This window comes from Labeo rohita, chromosome 4 (genome assembly GCF_022985175.1).
Source record: "Labeo rohita strain BAU-BD-2019 chromosome 4, IGBB_LRoh.1.0, whole genome shotgun sequence".
In the NCBI taxonomy this organism is placed as follows: domain Eukaryota; kingdom Metazoa; phylum Chordata; class Actinopteri; order Cypriniformes; family Cyprinidae; genus Labeo; species Labeo rohita.
This window is the reverse complement of record NC_066872.1, coordinates 22,012,544-22,029,945: the sequence shown is the minus strand read 5'-3', so window position 1 is coordinate 22,029,945 and position 17,402 is coordinate 22,012,544. Positions and strand designations below refer to the sequence as shown.

Here is a 17,402-nt window from a genome sequence, read left to right as displayed (position 1 = left end):
CAATAATAATAATAATAAAGTAAAACATTTATAAGTCAGCTTAAATAAGCACCTGTAACATTTGCTTTGTTTTTTCGTGTAAAAGAAATAAATGTTATAATGGCTTGCCATCGCGTTTGGAGAGAGCGAGGGAGTGAGGGAGGGCATTGCTGCTTAAAATGCTGTGAATGTGACAGCCAATCGACCAGACTGCCAGCCTCAGCTTGGGGAGGGAATGTGGAGAAACCTCCGTGAGGAAAATGCGCGCGAAGTGACGCGATACGCGCAGCTCTACAAGTGCTCTGACCATATTCCACGAACAGCGCGAGAACCGGGGCGCGAAAACGATTCGCCCTTTTGAGGGGACAAACATGACTGTGGTGCCCGGGGAGAACCTCGACGAGACTGTGGCATTGGCAGCCCTGTCCCAAGATGTTTACGACCCTGAACGGGCGGACCAGGAGTGCTGCGAACGGGTGGTTATCAACATCTCCGGGTTGCGCTTCGAAACCCAACTAAAAACACTGGCGCAGTTCCCTGCCACCTTACTGGGTGACCCCAGGAAAAGGATGCGCTTCTTCGACCCTCTGAGGAACGAGTACTTCTTTGACAGGAACCGACCGAGTTTTGATGCCATTCTTTACTACTATCAGTCTGGAGGCAGGCTGAGGAGACCCGTCAATGTTCCTGTGGACATCTTTATGGAGGAGATCAAATTCTACGAGTTGGGAGAAGAAGTCATTGAGAATTTTAAGGAGGACGAGGGTTTCATCAAGGAGGAAGAGCGACCTCTGCCCGAAAACGAGTTTCAGAGACAGGTCTGGCTGCTGTTCGAGTACCCCGAGAGCTCTGGACCCGCCAGGGGCATCGCAATCGTCTCGGTGCTCGTGATTTTGATATCAATTGTCATCTTTTGCTTGGAGACTTTACCTGAGTTTAGGGAAGACGGGAAAATGAATGAGGATCAGTCCGCTATCAATGGAACTGCTAGTTCAAAGAAGCCCAATCCATTCACAGACCCCTTCTTTATTGTGGAGACCCTTTGTATAATCTGGTTCTCCTTTGAACTGCTCGTGAGGTTTCTCGCGTGCCCAAGCAAGCCCGCCTTCTTCAAGAATATCATGAACACAATCGACATCGTGGCTATTATTCCCTACTTCATCACCTTGGGTCTGGAGTTGGCCGAGCATCAGGGCAACGGCCAGCAGGCCATGTCTCTGGCAATCCTGAGGGTCATTCGCTTGGTGCGGGTGTTCCGCATATTCAAGCTTTCCAGACACTCGAAAGGGCTTCAGATCTTGGGTAAGACCCTGCAAGCGAGCATGCGGGAACTGGGTCTCCTCATATTCTTCCTTTTCATTGGAGTTATACTGTTCTCCAGCGCCGTGTATTTCGCCGAGACGGACGACCCCGACTCGGGGTTCAGCAGCATCCCCGATGCCTTCTGGTGGGCAGTGGTTTCCATGACAACTGTGGGCTACGGGGACATGTGCCCCGTCACCATCGGTGGCAAAATAGTGGGCTCCTTATGTGCCATCGCTGGTGTGCTCACCATTGCGCTTCCAGTGCCCGTCATCGTGTCCAATTTCAATTACTTCTATCACAGGGAGACCGAGCACGAGGAGCAGATGCAGTATACGCATGTAACGTGTGGCCAGCAGCAACCCTCGTTTGGTGAATTTAAAAGGAATGACAGCAAAGCGTCCCTTTCTAAATCAGACTATTTGGATTCAGAGGATGGAGATTCAGTCAAGTACACCAACTGCAGCCCCCATAAAGCATACACAGGGAAGCTTACTGATGTATGAATGTAGACCGCCAACAATTATAAACCCAAAGAAGCGCACCTTTTTCTGTGAGTACATCCTCATCCCTCGCGCTGGCTTGAGTAGATGTGTAATAATATGAGGAACACTTCATTTGGAAACGACGACAGTGGATTTTACTATGACGTGATGTGCGATTGTTTTCTAAACTGTCTTCCATTGTTGTGATTGTAGATCATCGAAGCGCGAGACGTAGTGGCGCAAAGATAAAATAAAAAGAATCAAATAGAGCGTATGTCATATAAGCAAGGCCGATTAAATCAATGTGTAGCACTTTATTCGTACTCTTAGTCAACAAATTCTTTGTCGCGTGATCCGTAGTTTTTCAACTAATTTGGTGTCAGTGCGATACAGAAGTTTACATACAAATCTGCTTATTTGAAAGAAATAGTAGGACCAATATATAGAACTTTTTTTTTTCGAACGAGGACAGTTAAACTGCAAGGTCATTTCGGCAAAAGAAAAACGACTCGCCCAAGCTTATTTTTAAAATGGAAACTGGTATTATTATTACAATTATAAAATCTTGTTGCGTAGTGTAACGTCACATTTGGAAATGTGAGAAATACGTATCTTCGTGCTTTTTTGAGAACGATCAGTAGAAGAGCAAACCAGCTTTGTGATTTTTAATTTTAGGAACTGCATTTTCAGGTTGGGTCATAATAATACCAGTGGCACTGTATTAGCATTAAAAGGTTATGGCATCTTAAAATTACTTGATAACTTTATTCGCACTATGTAGATGCACTTCAGGGATAGACTTACGCTGGTAAGCAACATGAAGCTTATTCATTTCTTCATATTATCAACAGATGTGTAGAAAATGAATGAGGAGAGGCTCAATTTCAACAATGTGCGCTCAAATGTGGACACGAGTTCTTTTTAAAATACACTAGCGTTATCTAGTGGACAAACGTGGAAACTGCAGTCTTTAAGATACTAAATGTGTTTCCATAGCAACTTTCCAGAGGGTTCTGGAGACATTGGGCTATTATTGTTCCCTTAATTTATTCACGTGAAAGATGGCTTTTGGTGCTTTTTTTTTTTTTTTTTTTTTTTTTTTTTTTTTTAACAAGGTACATTCGTGAAGTCAGTTAAATGAAAGGCATTTAGGTAGGGCGGTTTACATTCTAATTAGGCCTAGTTAAACTAAAAGAGCCCACAGACGCTTATCCAATATACCAAATGTGAATACAAAGTAACAATATAACATCATATAGCATGCACCCATAAAAATGAAGAAATGTCTGCACTGCAACAGCGTCAAGAGGGGATCATGAATTCAGCACATAAAGGGATTCATTATGACATCACTGTGAGGAAGGAAAAACTCATTCGCCTATTGGCTGGACTAGGAGAATCAACTCATGCAATGTCAATAATGGACTAACTGAAAATGGAAATAAATGCACATATTTCTGGACATACCACATCATCAAGATTTTTTTACTTTTTGCTCCTTTTAATTGGATTTTCACATTAACAAGAAGAGTTCAGGCAGGAGGAGGTATGTAACACTACACATCCATAAAAACATAACTGTGTGTTCTAAAGTATCTTAGAATTAGAATTAGCTATTTGTAAAGAGAAAAAAGTACTGTTTCTAATAATTATACATATGAATGCAGTACTTTTGGACCCATATACAAACAATATAATTGCAAACAGTATAAACATACTCAGATTTTTTTTATGTCACAAAAAAATAATTGCAAAAATAAGTGTTTTTTTAGACAATTTAAAGGATATGAGATATTGCTAAATTTCTTTTAATATATATATATATATATATATATATATATATATATATATATATTTTGAATAATTAGATATGTGGAATGAAATGAAGAGTCTGGCAAGGAACAGGATCAGATTTATTGCATAAAATTGTCCTTTTTTAGGTTGATCATAATCAACAAAACCTAGTACTAAATCCTTCCAATACAATGCACACTAATCATAAAAGTCACTCATAATAAATCCTAAAATATTTGGCCAAAGCGTTTTAGTAAATTGGCAAATTAAAAAGAAAAAAAAAAAAACACTTTTAAATCTTTTTTCATGTAATGGTTTGCAGGGTAGAGTTCAAATTATTTTACTGGTTAAGAAATATATTATATACTACAAGCACGTGATTGAATTAGACTACACAGCAATATGACTATAAATATAGTTGTTTAAAAAGGAAAATTGTATGAAATAAGACTGATTGCTAAACTAGAATTATCCATTCTAAAACAACACTACAAGTTAAAATTGTAGACCTTTTTGCTATATTCTTTGTGTACACTAGGGGGTGGTATTTGCTTGTTTTTGTCACTCTTTCAATATCCTTTGTGTAGCTGGTAAAGCCAGAATTTATAATTTACAGTGTTTATATAATTATAATTTACAGTCAATATACAATAAAATTCAATGACATTAGTTATTTTTACCACATCATCTATAAATAAACTACTAGAATCTAATATTGAACAGCCACTGTTCTTCAAAATAAAGTGTGCATTTAATAGCTGTACTTATGTGACAACTGTTTTAGAATAACTGATTCAGAGGAATTATATTATAATATAAAGTAAGATAATGCAGAATAAATAGCTAAAATCCACAACTGCATCTTGAATATGTAATTAATATATATTTGTAACTGTAATGGCTGAAATCTGTCTGATATGCAAGGTTAATGTGGCATCCAGTTATCATAAATATTCACTAAATTCATTGGGGAGCAACCAAATGTGTATTCTCATATTTCAATCCAATTAGAGAATCTGCAAACTAGCTACATAAACAGTAGTACACATAAATAAATAATGTTAATTATTAAATAAATTAATAAATAGATCTTATATTAAGTACATATTCTTAACCCAGGGTCAGTCCACCGCAGCCGTTGAACTGCCGTGCCAGGTTACGTGAGGATAGAGTCAGGGTATTTCCTGACCCACTTTAACATTGTTGTGTTGCACTGACTATGTGTGTTTAATGTTTTATGAGAGAATACTGGTCTAGTCACATGGAGAGAAAAAAAAGAAAAGAAATAAGAGTGACATATGAGACCTCCCGACCTCATATTGTATTGTGTGTCATGCTTATAGATTTCACACACACGCACACACACTGGTATTCCTATCATTATGGGAACATTCCATAGGCGTAAAGGTTTTCTACTGTACAAACTGTATCTCCTTTCCCTTTACCCTAACTCTTTACCCAAAACTTACAACTCAGAAAACTTTATGCATTTTTAGATTTTTGAAAAAAAAAAAAAAAAAAAACAAAATCATTTTGCATGATTTATAAGCTTATTTCCTCACAGGGCCTAAAAATGTACTATACTTGTGGGGACACTGGGACCCCATAATGTAGTGAATACTAGTGTACACACACAGACACACACTTGACTGCCATGTTCACTTCAGCAAAGGTCATGTTATTTCAAGCTGTGGATACTTTCATAATCCAGAAACCTTTGGCACTTACAGTTGATCAGTGGCCATCATGTGACTCTCATATACCTCCTCATGGCCCAGGAATATTGTCCCTTAATACTCTGTCTAAGGATCTGAATACACACTGACAGGCACAGGTTTTTTTTCTGCTGGAAAATATGGTGAGCAAGACACAATAAGAGCGGCTGCATAATGCTGTTGTCATGTGTGGCACTCGTGCTATTGGCTTGTGTTACAGCTCACAGGTGTCGAATAGGTCAGAGTGACTTTGTGGATTGCTACAGTTGTTGGTGCAGTGCAAATGAAACAGCACAGTTTTAGCTCTGGCTTACGCAGGGGTGATATTTGCATGGTTGCACGGCAGCACGGTGTTGATATTCCTAAGACAGTCTAGTTAGGGTTTCCTCTGAAGTGTAAAAATTCTTAAACTAATTCAGCTTGACTATTTAAAGGGATAGTTCAACCAAAAATTAAAATACTGTCATGATTTACTAATCGTTTTGTCATTCCAAAGCTGTAAGACTTTCGATTTAATACATATTCTTTTAAATATTTAATTTTGAAAGTGCTTTGGAGCATGAAAATATGCCAGTGCTACATAATTAGAGACATTTTTCAGTAAAAAAAAATAAATAAATAAATAAAGCAAAAAATTCTGGTGACACCTGGTATAATATTGTATAAACAGTCTTAAAAAATAGTCAAAAAGTGTAGCTGTATTATACAATACAGATTGTTTCAAAGCAGTATCACATTAATAAACAGGAAAAAACAGTGTTAATATTGTACAAATTTCATTTATTCCATCCATGAAGCATTTAATTTCAGCTCTAAGAAGGCACTAGTTCAGTGTTGTTCAATTCCTTTCAGTAACTGCTCAGTTCAGTTTAGAATTATACTCTGATCTAACAATGTCGGTGCAGTTAAATTTAATATATTACTTGTCTTTTAAGTGAATATTAAGTATATTTTAAACCCCAGATGAGCAAGACAAAGGCAACAGTGGCAAAGAACCAAAACTCCATCAGATGATGGTAGTGGAGAAATTTTTTAAAAACGGAGTAACTACTAGTTTTACCTAGTTTTAAATATTGTAATTTTTAAAGGACCAATTTTAATGGTGTTGTTGATTATGATACTGTCAGTGGTTACACTGTCTGGAATGGCTGGATTGCATTTACATTACACTGAAATCCGATCACAATGCGTCCTCGAATACCTCTGGACCAGGACACGCTGATCGGATAACATTTCGATCAGAAGCACGTTTATACTTGTAAACAGCCAAAGAAGCAAAACTCCATCAGGTGACAGTAGTGGAGAAAAAAAAACTTGGGTAACATCTAAAAACTGAGTAACATGCTACATGCTACATTTTAGTTTTGAATGTAATAAATTTTAAAGGACCAATTTTGAATGGTGTTATAGTACTGATTATAATACGGTCAGTGGTGCCACTGTCAGTGGCATTACTGATGATGTAGGCATTCCTATCGGTGGTGGTTCTGTTAATGGTGTTACCGTTGGTGGTGTTACTGTCAGTGAAGTTACTGCTAGTGCTGTTACTATCAGTAGTGTTACTGTTAGTGGTGTTACTGTTGATGGTGGCGTTTACTAACAGTGGTGGATCTCTTGATGGTGCTTTAGGTGGTGCTGTTACTGCTGATGATGTTACTGTCAGTGGTGTTACTGTTGGTGGTGTCACTGTCAGTGGTGTCGATTGTGTTACTGTCAGTGGTTACGCCTGTTGTTTACACTACTCCGGAATTTCCATACCTCAAAAATGGAGACTTTTGAAAACGCTGCAGACCCCTTTTTTTTTTTTTTTTTTTTTTTTACTGTTGATGGTGTTACTGTCGATGGTGTTACCGCTACTGCTGTTACTGTTGGTAGTGTTATTGACATTAATGTCAGCGGTGGTGTTGCTGTTCAATGGTTGTGTTACTGTAACTTTTATTACTATCAGTGCTGTTACTGCCAGTCGTTTCACGCTAAATGCTGCTGTTGCTGAAAGTGATGTTACTGTGAGTGGTTACTGTCTGCATTGTTCCTGTATTGTTGATGGTAATGCTAACGTCAGTGGTGATGTCATTGGTGTAAATGCTTCCTATTAATTTATTAATTTGAATTCTACAATTATTTTGTGTTAACCGTGAATAAAAAAGAATATAAAATCATTGATATACATTTTTGGAAAGACAAATGGATGCAAATGTCAGCTGAAACTGTATTTTAAGATCAAAACAGAACTTAGTAGTAGAAAAGTTATATATTTGACCATAATTTGCCCAGTGAGCTGAATGAAACAATTCAAACAATTATCAAACAAATCATCATGCAGAAAAATTTGTTTAACATATGATATATTTATTGAGATGTTTTTCTAATCAAGCTGCACTACCACCTGCACTTGAACATTGTGTGCTCTGCCACACTGCTGACAGGCTGACTGCTCTGTGTTACTAATGCAGTGTAGAACAGCAGTCCATCTAAATAATGTTGATCCCTGGCGGTTAATATAAGATAATATATGGGTTTGTAGCAGTCATATTAGTATTTATGGATGCACCTGAAAAATTTTCTATTGCTCATTGCCTAATTCCAAAAACTATCAATGCATGCCCTAAAAGTTGTGTTACTGTGAGCTGTTTTCTGCTCTAAAAAAAGACCTACTTAGTAATAAATAATTATAAAAACACAATTTAAATAACAATTATGTCTTAATCCAGGGATTCCGGAAATTTTTTGGCAGTCAAACCCCTTTGACATTAAAAAAAAAAAAAAAAATCTGATTTCAGTTAATAGTCACATGAGGTAAACAAATAAAATATTTCTTTTTTTTCCTTCTTTTTTTAATTCTATTTATTTATTTGTAGTCAAATAGTTAGAATATGATTATTTGGTTACAGTTCAAAGTGTATGTGGATTTTTGGATTCATATAGGCTACTCTTTCTGTAAAGAACTCCTTCTATAAAGCCTCAATCAGTTGCTCTGGTTCTGGCTTATGGGTGTTCCAGTTGTGCTGAAAATACACAACAAAATAACAACTTTTATTATGGGTAAGAGTTCTATTCTCTTTTTGATTACAGGTACAGTCATGTACATGGACTTCCTGTGCAAGAGATCTGCATATACATGCAGCACATTACCATCAAGGACAATATGAACCTTCACCGGAGCAGCACTACGTTGGACAAACTTCATCTTCGCATTTAAACAGCATTCACTTGTTCCTATCGAAGGAATTATGTACAATGCCTCAAAAGGAATCATATTGTCAAATGTGGAATCTAACCATGAAGAAAAAGGACAACATGGTAAAGATAACGAAGATGCTTTGAAGTGCACTGAGGTAGAAACTATTTACTTGAAATCACAGAGTACATGCACAAACAATTTGTCAGATGCATCCGTAGATTTATCTGCCCCCAAAAACAACAACATGCTACTGGGACAGGTTTGTGTGTGTGAGTATGTACATGTGAATTTGTGTCTTCAGACCAGTAATATGTCAAGTTCAAACGTTACAGATCATGTGCTATACCAAAACATATTATGGAATGCATGGGAAGTTGGACATGGAATAAATCTTGATTATTATGTTAATTTATTAATTTTGTTTGGTCAACAAACTCAGTAGTCATATTAAGTGGGAACAACTATCAGTGACAACAAATTACTTGACTGTTGAGGTTAACATTGTTAAATATCTATTTTTTTAAAGTATCATAGGTTTTATATGAAATGGAATCGGTTAAACTGGTGAAAGGTTATTTTTCTAGCTTTTTAAAATTTTGCTAAATCATTTTCAATTTTCTTTCTTTTTTCACTCTGTTTTTTTTTTTTTTTTTTTTTTTGCCTACAGTGAAAAGGAAATGTGTATAAATGTAGAAATTCTGTCATGATTTCCTCCTTTAATTGTTTATGCAGTACAAACACTGAAACACAAATGTTGCTGCAGGTTTGTGTCTTTATTTCTTTCATAATTATTGATATAGTTTCAGAATCACCCATCACTGAAAGCATCTACCTCACTGTCTTGATTGGCTGTTTTACTGTGCATTTACCTCACTGTGTTGAGTTGCGTCAAACAGTTCACAAGCCTTATTTCTGGAAACAGCTCAAGCATGCAGTATGTCGTGTTTCCCCACATTACTGTCAGCAGTGTTGGATGTGTGTTGTCCTGGCTTTGTCCATCCTGGTTTTAGGCAATCATTCAATCCAAAACGTCAAGAAGAATTACAATAATGTAAAGCTGGCAAGTAAATACTCATCCCAACATGCCCCACAACAAAAAAAAGGGATTGAAATGTATTTTCCTGCTTTCCTGATGATACTTGAGAAATGATTGTATGACAGAAGATTTTTCCATATGAAATGTGTATAAACATAATTTCCCTATCTAAATAAGTAATTTTTTAATTCACTTTTGTTCACAAGCACTAATGTATCCATTTCAACTCCTGAAATCCTGACTTTACATGCATACTGTATGAATATCTGCAAATTTTGTCGTCTCTGTGCGTCAAAGCTCTGACGCTTTGAGGTCTTCCATGTAAAAGCAAGATGCTTCATAATTATGTCTTCACATTGCCATTATTTTCTCTTTCATTTCATGTACAAGCTAACATTGATAAATGAACATGTATCACCTGTTTTCTAAACTGGACATTACTGCTGGTTAACAGTAGGACAGACAGAGTGGTAATGGTTGGCATTGATTCATTTTAATAGATTTTTAGTTTATTTCAATTAATTAAACACTGACTCATTTGAGTCATCACTCAAAGTTATTCTTAAAATTTCATTTTTATAGTAGGCCTACAGTATAGTTTATATAAACTTGTACAATACAGTGATGTTCATATTTTTCGATTACATTACATAAATTGTCTTGGATATCACTTATGATGCCAAAATATCACCCACTTTATAATTAAATTATTAACCCCCCAACCCCCCACACTCCCCCCAGAGACACAAACCAGAACGATTCATTTGTGAATTATAAATCATTGTGTTTGGTCCATCATTACATATTTGGCATAGACACAGTGTGCTAATATGATCATGTCAATATAAATTGCACAGCTTTCATCATGTGTTTTAAACATGGATTTCATGTTGGCTGCTGTCCAGTCATTAGACCTGATATGCGTTTTTATTATTAAACTGTAATGATCTATATGATGGACTGCAGGGTAGGGGAGACCAGAAACAACTGTTACAAATAAACCAGAGTGACACTTATTCCACATTCACTCAAAAAAGCTTGAAGTAAAATTTTGAGGTATTTGTTGAGCTAACATAAATGAATAACGCTGCCACTGGAAGCTACCAAACAGGATTTTGTTATGGCTGTGAGGTGTAACACTAGTTAAGAAATAGGGATTGTATGGCTTTTTTATATATATATATAAATGGATAATAAACAGTATTTTTTTCAAAACTAAAAAGTTAACTACTAGCTGATGAGTTTATTAACTAATAAATATTGTTTAAATAAGAGGACATGGACAACAATATATTTAGTAATGAATTAATATTCACCTTATTTTTAACTTACTGTAAGAGTAGGTGTAGCCATTTTTAACCTACAAAGCTTCCAGGGTCAGTAGCTTCCAGACATGCCTGCAGTCTGGTATTTGTTATCATATTATTTCAGTCATCTTAATCCTAAACACTTTAAGTTTGTCACTCAGATGATTTTACTGTTTACTCCGCTTTGTTATTCTTCTAGTTATTTACCTATAGTGGCTAATGAATCAGAAGTCTCACACAGTCACCGGAAATAGCTTATTTTGATGTTGAGTAATAAGTGAATAATGAGAAGAAAATAACTTTTATTAAGAAGTGCTGTTACTTTGAAGTGAGCTCTTATGTGAGGTAAAGTGGATTATTATAACTTGCCTTTGACTCAGCAGTTTGCAGAAGTTCACAATTATCCTGATCTCCTTTATCTTGAGATTATGGATGCTGCTGACGTTGATGTTTTGTCAGTTTTGCAGAGCATCACATATCAGAGGCTGCACATCACATGATGCCATGATTCTTCAAATGTGGCACTCCATTAATGCTCATATCGTCCCTACACATCCTGATATCAGATGTGATTTCTATGCTAGATAGATCATACATGTTCCATCATATCTCCGCTGGCTGTCGACTGCGTGTACTCACACATGTAACTACACTGTTGCCTAATAATTGTGCAAAGCAAGAAGCACAACTGTATGTGCATTTCTGACATGTTCTTTTAATACCACCTTATAAATAAAGTGGTATATATTCAAAGCAGGGAAATATATTCTCAAGCACTCCATAACATAAGCTGATCATGTATTTATGAAACCGTTGTAAGAAATTCTAAAACAGGCAAAGTGTTGCACAGTTTAGTACCGTGTCTGTTGTTTGTTCATAGTAAGCAATAATGCATGATAAATTGTATGAATACAATGACCGAAGTATCATTGTTGCTTTGCACATGATGTTAATTGGTTGTTCATGTAAATATATTTCTTTACTAGTGCCTTATATCATGTATCATATCATCAGTGAACGTAACGGAAATTGCTATCCATTCTAGATCAAGTATATTGAGATTATGATGTCACTGATTCCTTTTGTAATATGAATGTATTGCACTCAAAGTCTTCCTGGGATTGTAATCTCGTTTTCTTCATATATGCTCATGTTTCTAAAGGATTGATCCCCATGTTTCAACTTTTGCCAGCAATGCCAGTCTCTTCGTGTCAACGTTTTGGAATTTGTGCAACAGAAAATAATCCTGTCATTCATGAACTCACTCTTTTTGAAATATTTGGGTTTAGTACAGCTGACAGTACTTGTGGCATAATGTTGATTACCACACACATGACTTCTTCTGGGATACAATGAGGTACTTACAGTGGCAGTAAATGAGGCCTAACTGCTAAAATCACTGTTTCAATACTAAAGATATGATTTTAGTGTAAAAAGTTATTTGTAAAGTTATATCCAATTCTACAATGTAGTTGTCATGAAATGAAAGCAATTAAAATGACGAGCACAACTTATTTTTTTCTTTCTCAGCTCAATTTATATCTAAAATTATAAGCTTTGCATTTTTGCTTTTAAATCTTCCGAAATATGTCCCCATTCACATCCATTGAAAATTTCTCACCGAAAAGAAGGGACAAGTCAAAATGAAGTTTTTCTGATAACAAAGATTATGCCACAAATTCTGTTGATCACGTTTAACTTGTTTACAGAAAATTCCTTTAAATCAATACATTTGATGACATGGAGCTTGCATAACAGACAGAGCCTGAAATGGCAACACAACCCACATGGCAATTATCAAATCTTGTTCAATTCACCAAAAATTAGAGCCCAATTAAAAACAAACAAACAAACAAAAAAAAAAAACCACTGTGCTAAACAGTCGCGACTAAACAATTTTTTTTGTTTTCATTGAAAGCAAAAATGCTGCACGATGAAACGTAGTCTCAACCAGCCAGAACATATTTGATGTTTATTTGAAAGCAGAATTTTCAATGAGATTTCACTGTGGGAGGGGCTACTCGGCATGATGCAGAACAAATAAAAAACAAGCAGAGATGAGTATGACGTGTCGCGTCTGGTTAGGACATGCTGTTGAGCTACAAACGCGTCAGATCGTCCACTCCTGTGTGTTTTCATACTGCATGTGTGTGTGTGTAGTGCAGCTGGTGTCCTTTTGAAGAGCCTTAGCACTTTGTTAACACTGTAGAAAGGTGTCTGATTTGTCCAGTATGATGTGTATGAGTAGTTCCTGTACTAACTATTGTCTGCTGTCATGTTCTTCCTGCTTCTGTATTGAATCATTAGCCATTTATCATATAAAATACATCAGCGACCTTAAGTGAGTTTGCTAACATGGAGGAGTCTGCTAAAATGTCCAGTAGTGTCTTCTTGTCTAGTCTTCTTACCCAGCAGGGTGATGAATTTAATGTCTAGTTGATGATGTAAATGTATGATATACAGTAATTTTGATGTTGTTATAGAGAGTATGTTGTATACCTGAGGTAATCTAACTATCTATATATATATATATATATATATATATATTTGAATCATAAACGTACAGAATGTATGCAATAAATCTCTTTGAATACTGTCTGATCTCCGACATTTTGTAAAGTCACCATTACAGTGCTTTATACATTATAGATCGTGCAGCTTCACAGTACTAAACTAGAAATTCAACTATGGAGACAGTTCAGATTCTGCTGTAAAACTGCTCCAAAAGACAATAGTCAATATTTTGTTCAGTTCAGAGTTGGTTTAATTCAGATCAACAACAGTGTAAATTTAATCAACCTCAGTTAATCCATCCATCCAATTAAATTATTCAAAATCTGTTTTTAAGTTTTGAGATTTTGAGTGGTCTCATAATTTTCCTAATGTATTTTTATTTGACATGTACAGATATGCTAATTTGTCTGGATACATTTTGCTTTACTACTAATATGGTGTGTTTCATTTAACTTGAAATCCTCAGCTTCCTGCTTATAAAGGTGCAATAGAATTCACTCTAATTTCATTGAGATGCAATTATATGTATGCAAACATGGCAACAGTTACTGTATATACATGTAAATATGACATCATTTAGGGAGATTGACGTAGTCGATGATAAACCATACTTAGTCAATAAAATAAACATTGCTGACCATTGTCATAAATGTCCCTGAGTACCTGTGGTGTGTACAGCTCTGTTGTTTTGACTTGTTGCTCACTTAAACTGTAGAAATAGTAAAATAATTCACTCTAAGAGTCATTGAGCTAAATACGTTCCCCTTGGTCCATTTACAGTATGTGCATAAGTTTGTTGTGGCTGACCGTGAAAACCTGTTAAATGGTTAACAGTAAATTCCCCTTTCCCCTATACGGTGAAAAACTGTATTGGACATTACATGTAATTTTACGGTAGTATACCATTTTTTTAGTGAAAAGGAACGTATAATTTGACATTCCCAGAATTCCCTGTGTTACATCTCAAATGTAATTTTTTTTGTTGTTGTTGAAATAACTATGTTTCTTCTTAGTTTTTTTCTTAACAGTTTCATACATTAGGGTTGTATGTTACACCTAATGTTGTTAAATGAATGTTTATTGCATTATTTCAGTTACATGTGTGTTAGCATGGTGGTGTTTAGTGTTTGTGTGAATGACACTGTGCACCTTCATATATGTTATTATTTAAAAGCTGCTTGTGATGGGCTTTGGTTCATATTGTGTGATTATCTCATCACCACCTGCATTTAGTGGTTATCAGTGTATTACATAAGTACAAAGATTTCAGTGCTTCAATAGGTTGGTATATTAACATTTAATGAAATTACAGTATTTAACTTGTAAATTTAAGTTAAAACCTAAAACGTTGCTACCGTATTTTTATGGTAAAATTCCAGCATCCTTAGCTGCTGTTTTTTTTTACCGTAAATTTTACAGAATTGTTTTTACAGTGTAAGCTGGAAAATATAGAGCCAGAATTATTGTCATCATGAAATTGTTATTAAAAAGTACTTGTTCCATCAGACTTGATGTGATAGAAACTCAAGTACAAAATCTTTGTGTAAATTTTGCAATTGGGTCTTTATATCCAGTTCTACTTAATTCTCCCTTTGTGTTCTCCTGCAAAGTTCATTTTTTAAAACATTGAGTCTCAATTACAACATGATTTTGGTCAGGAAGAAATTGAATGTATAGGGCAGTTTCATATTTATTTCTCATTTTGAAGCTTTAAAGGCCTAGTAAAATAACATTAAAATCAAATTAGTCTAATTTGGTTTATTCAAGCCGTATATTTTGGCATATTTGTGCAGCCACAGAGAATGATGGCAGCAGTCAATGGCAAAATACAACCATTAATAATTACAATGATTTATAACCAATACAAATGTGTTTTAAAATAAATGAATCCTTCTAACGCTACAGTACCTTAAAAAAAATATAAAGAATAGAATGCTAATATCACTCTCATCACCACATGCACTTAACAGTAATGACTGTTTTCAAACATGCTTCCTTAACACTCACCTCATATACCACTGGCCGAAAACAGATAGTTATATGTCCAGCTTGGTGAATAATCTTTAACAAACAGAGATGGCTAAAAATGCATGAGGAAGTATTTAAAAAAATAGATCTGATAAGATGTGACAAATATTTCTGTTAACAGGACTTCCCAGGAGACACGAGAGCTAAAAATAAACCCAGTGACTACATTTTTACATTTTCTTGTAAAGTCAAATGTGTATGCTCAGCCTAGCAGTCTCTGGGTTGGAAACCGATTTAAATACGTTGTAGAAAGTGAGATAAATGATGTGTCTTATGTGTTTAATGCAGAGTGGTGCAGTGCAGTAAATCTGGCCGATGTGCGGTTCATGATGCAATCATCACATACACACACAAATGCACATTACCAATGAATGCACACACACATCTGTCAGTTCTACTCCATTTCCATTGGTTGTGGTGTGACACACAGCTAATAATAGCACCCAACGGTCTGACCCAACAGCCCCTAGGGCTCCAGCGTTCGTCTTGAAGGGCACCGCGTGAGTCTCCTGCCCATCTTCATTGCTATGGCCCTTTTAAATAGAGCACAAGTGTTATATAACGGCCCAGTGCATTCATGAATGAGAGTGGAGGAGGGGTGCTACATTCATACTGTAAGACTGCACCTCTCCTCAGCTGTCGTTCTGCTGAAATGAATGCGGGGAAGCTAAATGCTGCTCACAGATCCTATTCAAGAGAGGGGATCTGTGGGAATTTGCAAACTGGACCCATAATCGTGATTCTTCAAGAGCGTTCACATAAATGTGATCACCCTTTCGAAATGAAATGAGCTCTGCGGAGCATCCTTGAAATGAAATGAGGAACGGGGCTGTCAGAGACGTGTAGTACACTAGCGACTGTTGCTAGGCAAAAAGCAGAGTACACATCAGCAGGTTTAGCACACAAGAAATACTCTAAGGAATTTCATGTAGGCTAACACTCTATCGAGTATTCCTGATTCTATGTTCAATTTTTTTTTTCAATAAATCGGTAGATGAAATGGTTTTTGAAGCAGGGGGTAGGATTTAGAGTATCAGGTTGAACCCTGTAAAAACATGTTATTGTACTGTATGAAAGCTCATGTAACACACTGATAATAGATTTATGATTCTTTAAGGAAGCATGTAAGATAAAAGAGGAGCAAGTTTTGTGATGTGGTACTGATGTAGCTTGTAGCTTTGTAAAGGTGCTTTTTACAATACAAACTGTTAAGCAATGTCAAGAACATATCCCACATTTAACCTCAAATTCATTTTCCCAGATCTTTACTGTAAAGCAAAAATAAATAAATATAAATAAATAATGTAATAAAGCTTTTAAAATGTATATTATGGTGAATTATATTTTGGTAATAAAGAGATTTTAAAATAAAAAAGAAAGAAAGAAAGAAAGAAAGAAAAACTGTACTACCACAAGAATTTAATGAGATATAAATGCCTTTATACTCCTTAAAGAAACACTTCCTTTAGGAAAAATGTAAACAAATTAAAATATAATTTATTCCTGTAATGCAAAGCTACATTTTCATCAGCTGTTACTCCAGTCTTAAGTGTCACATGATCCTTCATAAATCATTCTAATATGCTGATTTATTATTAGAATTATCAATGTTGGAAACAGTTGTGCTGTGATTGAAACAGTTGAACCTGTGATTCTTTTTTCACGATTCTTTGATAAGTAACACGTTATTCAAAATATAAATCTTTTCTAAGAATGTAAATCTATGCATCACTATCACTATTTTATTAATTTAACACATCCTTGATGAATAAAAGTATTAATTTCTTTCAAAAGCAGAAAGAATGAAAATTGACTGACCCCAGACTTTTGAACAGTAGTGTATATTGTTAGAAAACCGTTCTATTTTAAATACATGCTGTTCTTTTTAACCTTTTATTGATCAAAGAATCCTAAAAAAAAGTATCACAGGTTCCACAAAAAAATATTAAGCAGCACAACTGTTTTCAACATTGATAATAAATCAGCATATTACAATGATTTCTGAAGGATCATGTGACACTTAAGAACAGAGTAACAGCTGATGAAAATTCAGCATTTTAT

The 17,402-nt window shown here is 35.5% G+C and overlaps 1 protein-coding gene across 2 annotated transcripts; it reads left to right on the top strand.

Annotated features, from left to right (window-relative positions):
- Positions 1–203: 203 nt before the first annotated feature.
- On the top strand, positions 204–9,105 carry LOC127164034 (shaker-related potassium channel tsha2). Of its 2 annotated transcripts, none has more exons than XR_007827581.1 (2): positions 204–3,312; positions 8,348–9,105. XR_007827581.1 is itself a non-coding variant. In XM_051107680.1 (2 exons), the coding sequence occupies exon 1, from the start codon at positions 351–353 to the stop codon at positions 1,785–1,787; it is 1,437 nt and encodes a 478-aa protein (XP_050963637.1). In that variant the 5' UTR covers positions 204–350; the 3' UTR covers positions 1,788–1,834; positions 8,348–9,105. The 2 variants fall into 2 exon arrangements, 1 of the variants encoding a protein (XP_050963637.1); XM_051107680.1 differs by having other exon boundaries at positions 204–1,834.
- Positions 9,106–17,402: the final 8,297 nt, after the last annotated feature.

Coding starts and splice junctions, on each gene's coding strand:
- LOC127164034 (XM_051107680.1), top strand. CDS start 351: ATGACTGTGGTGCCCGGGGAGAACCTCGACGAGACTGTGGCATTGGCA.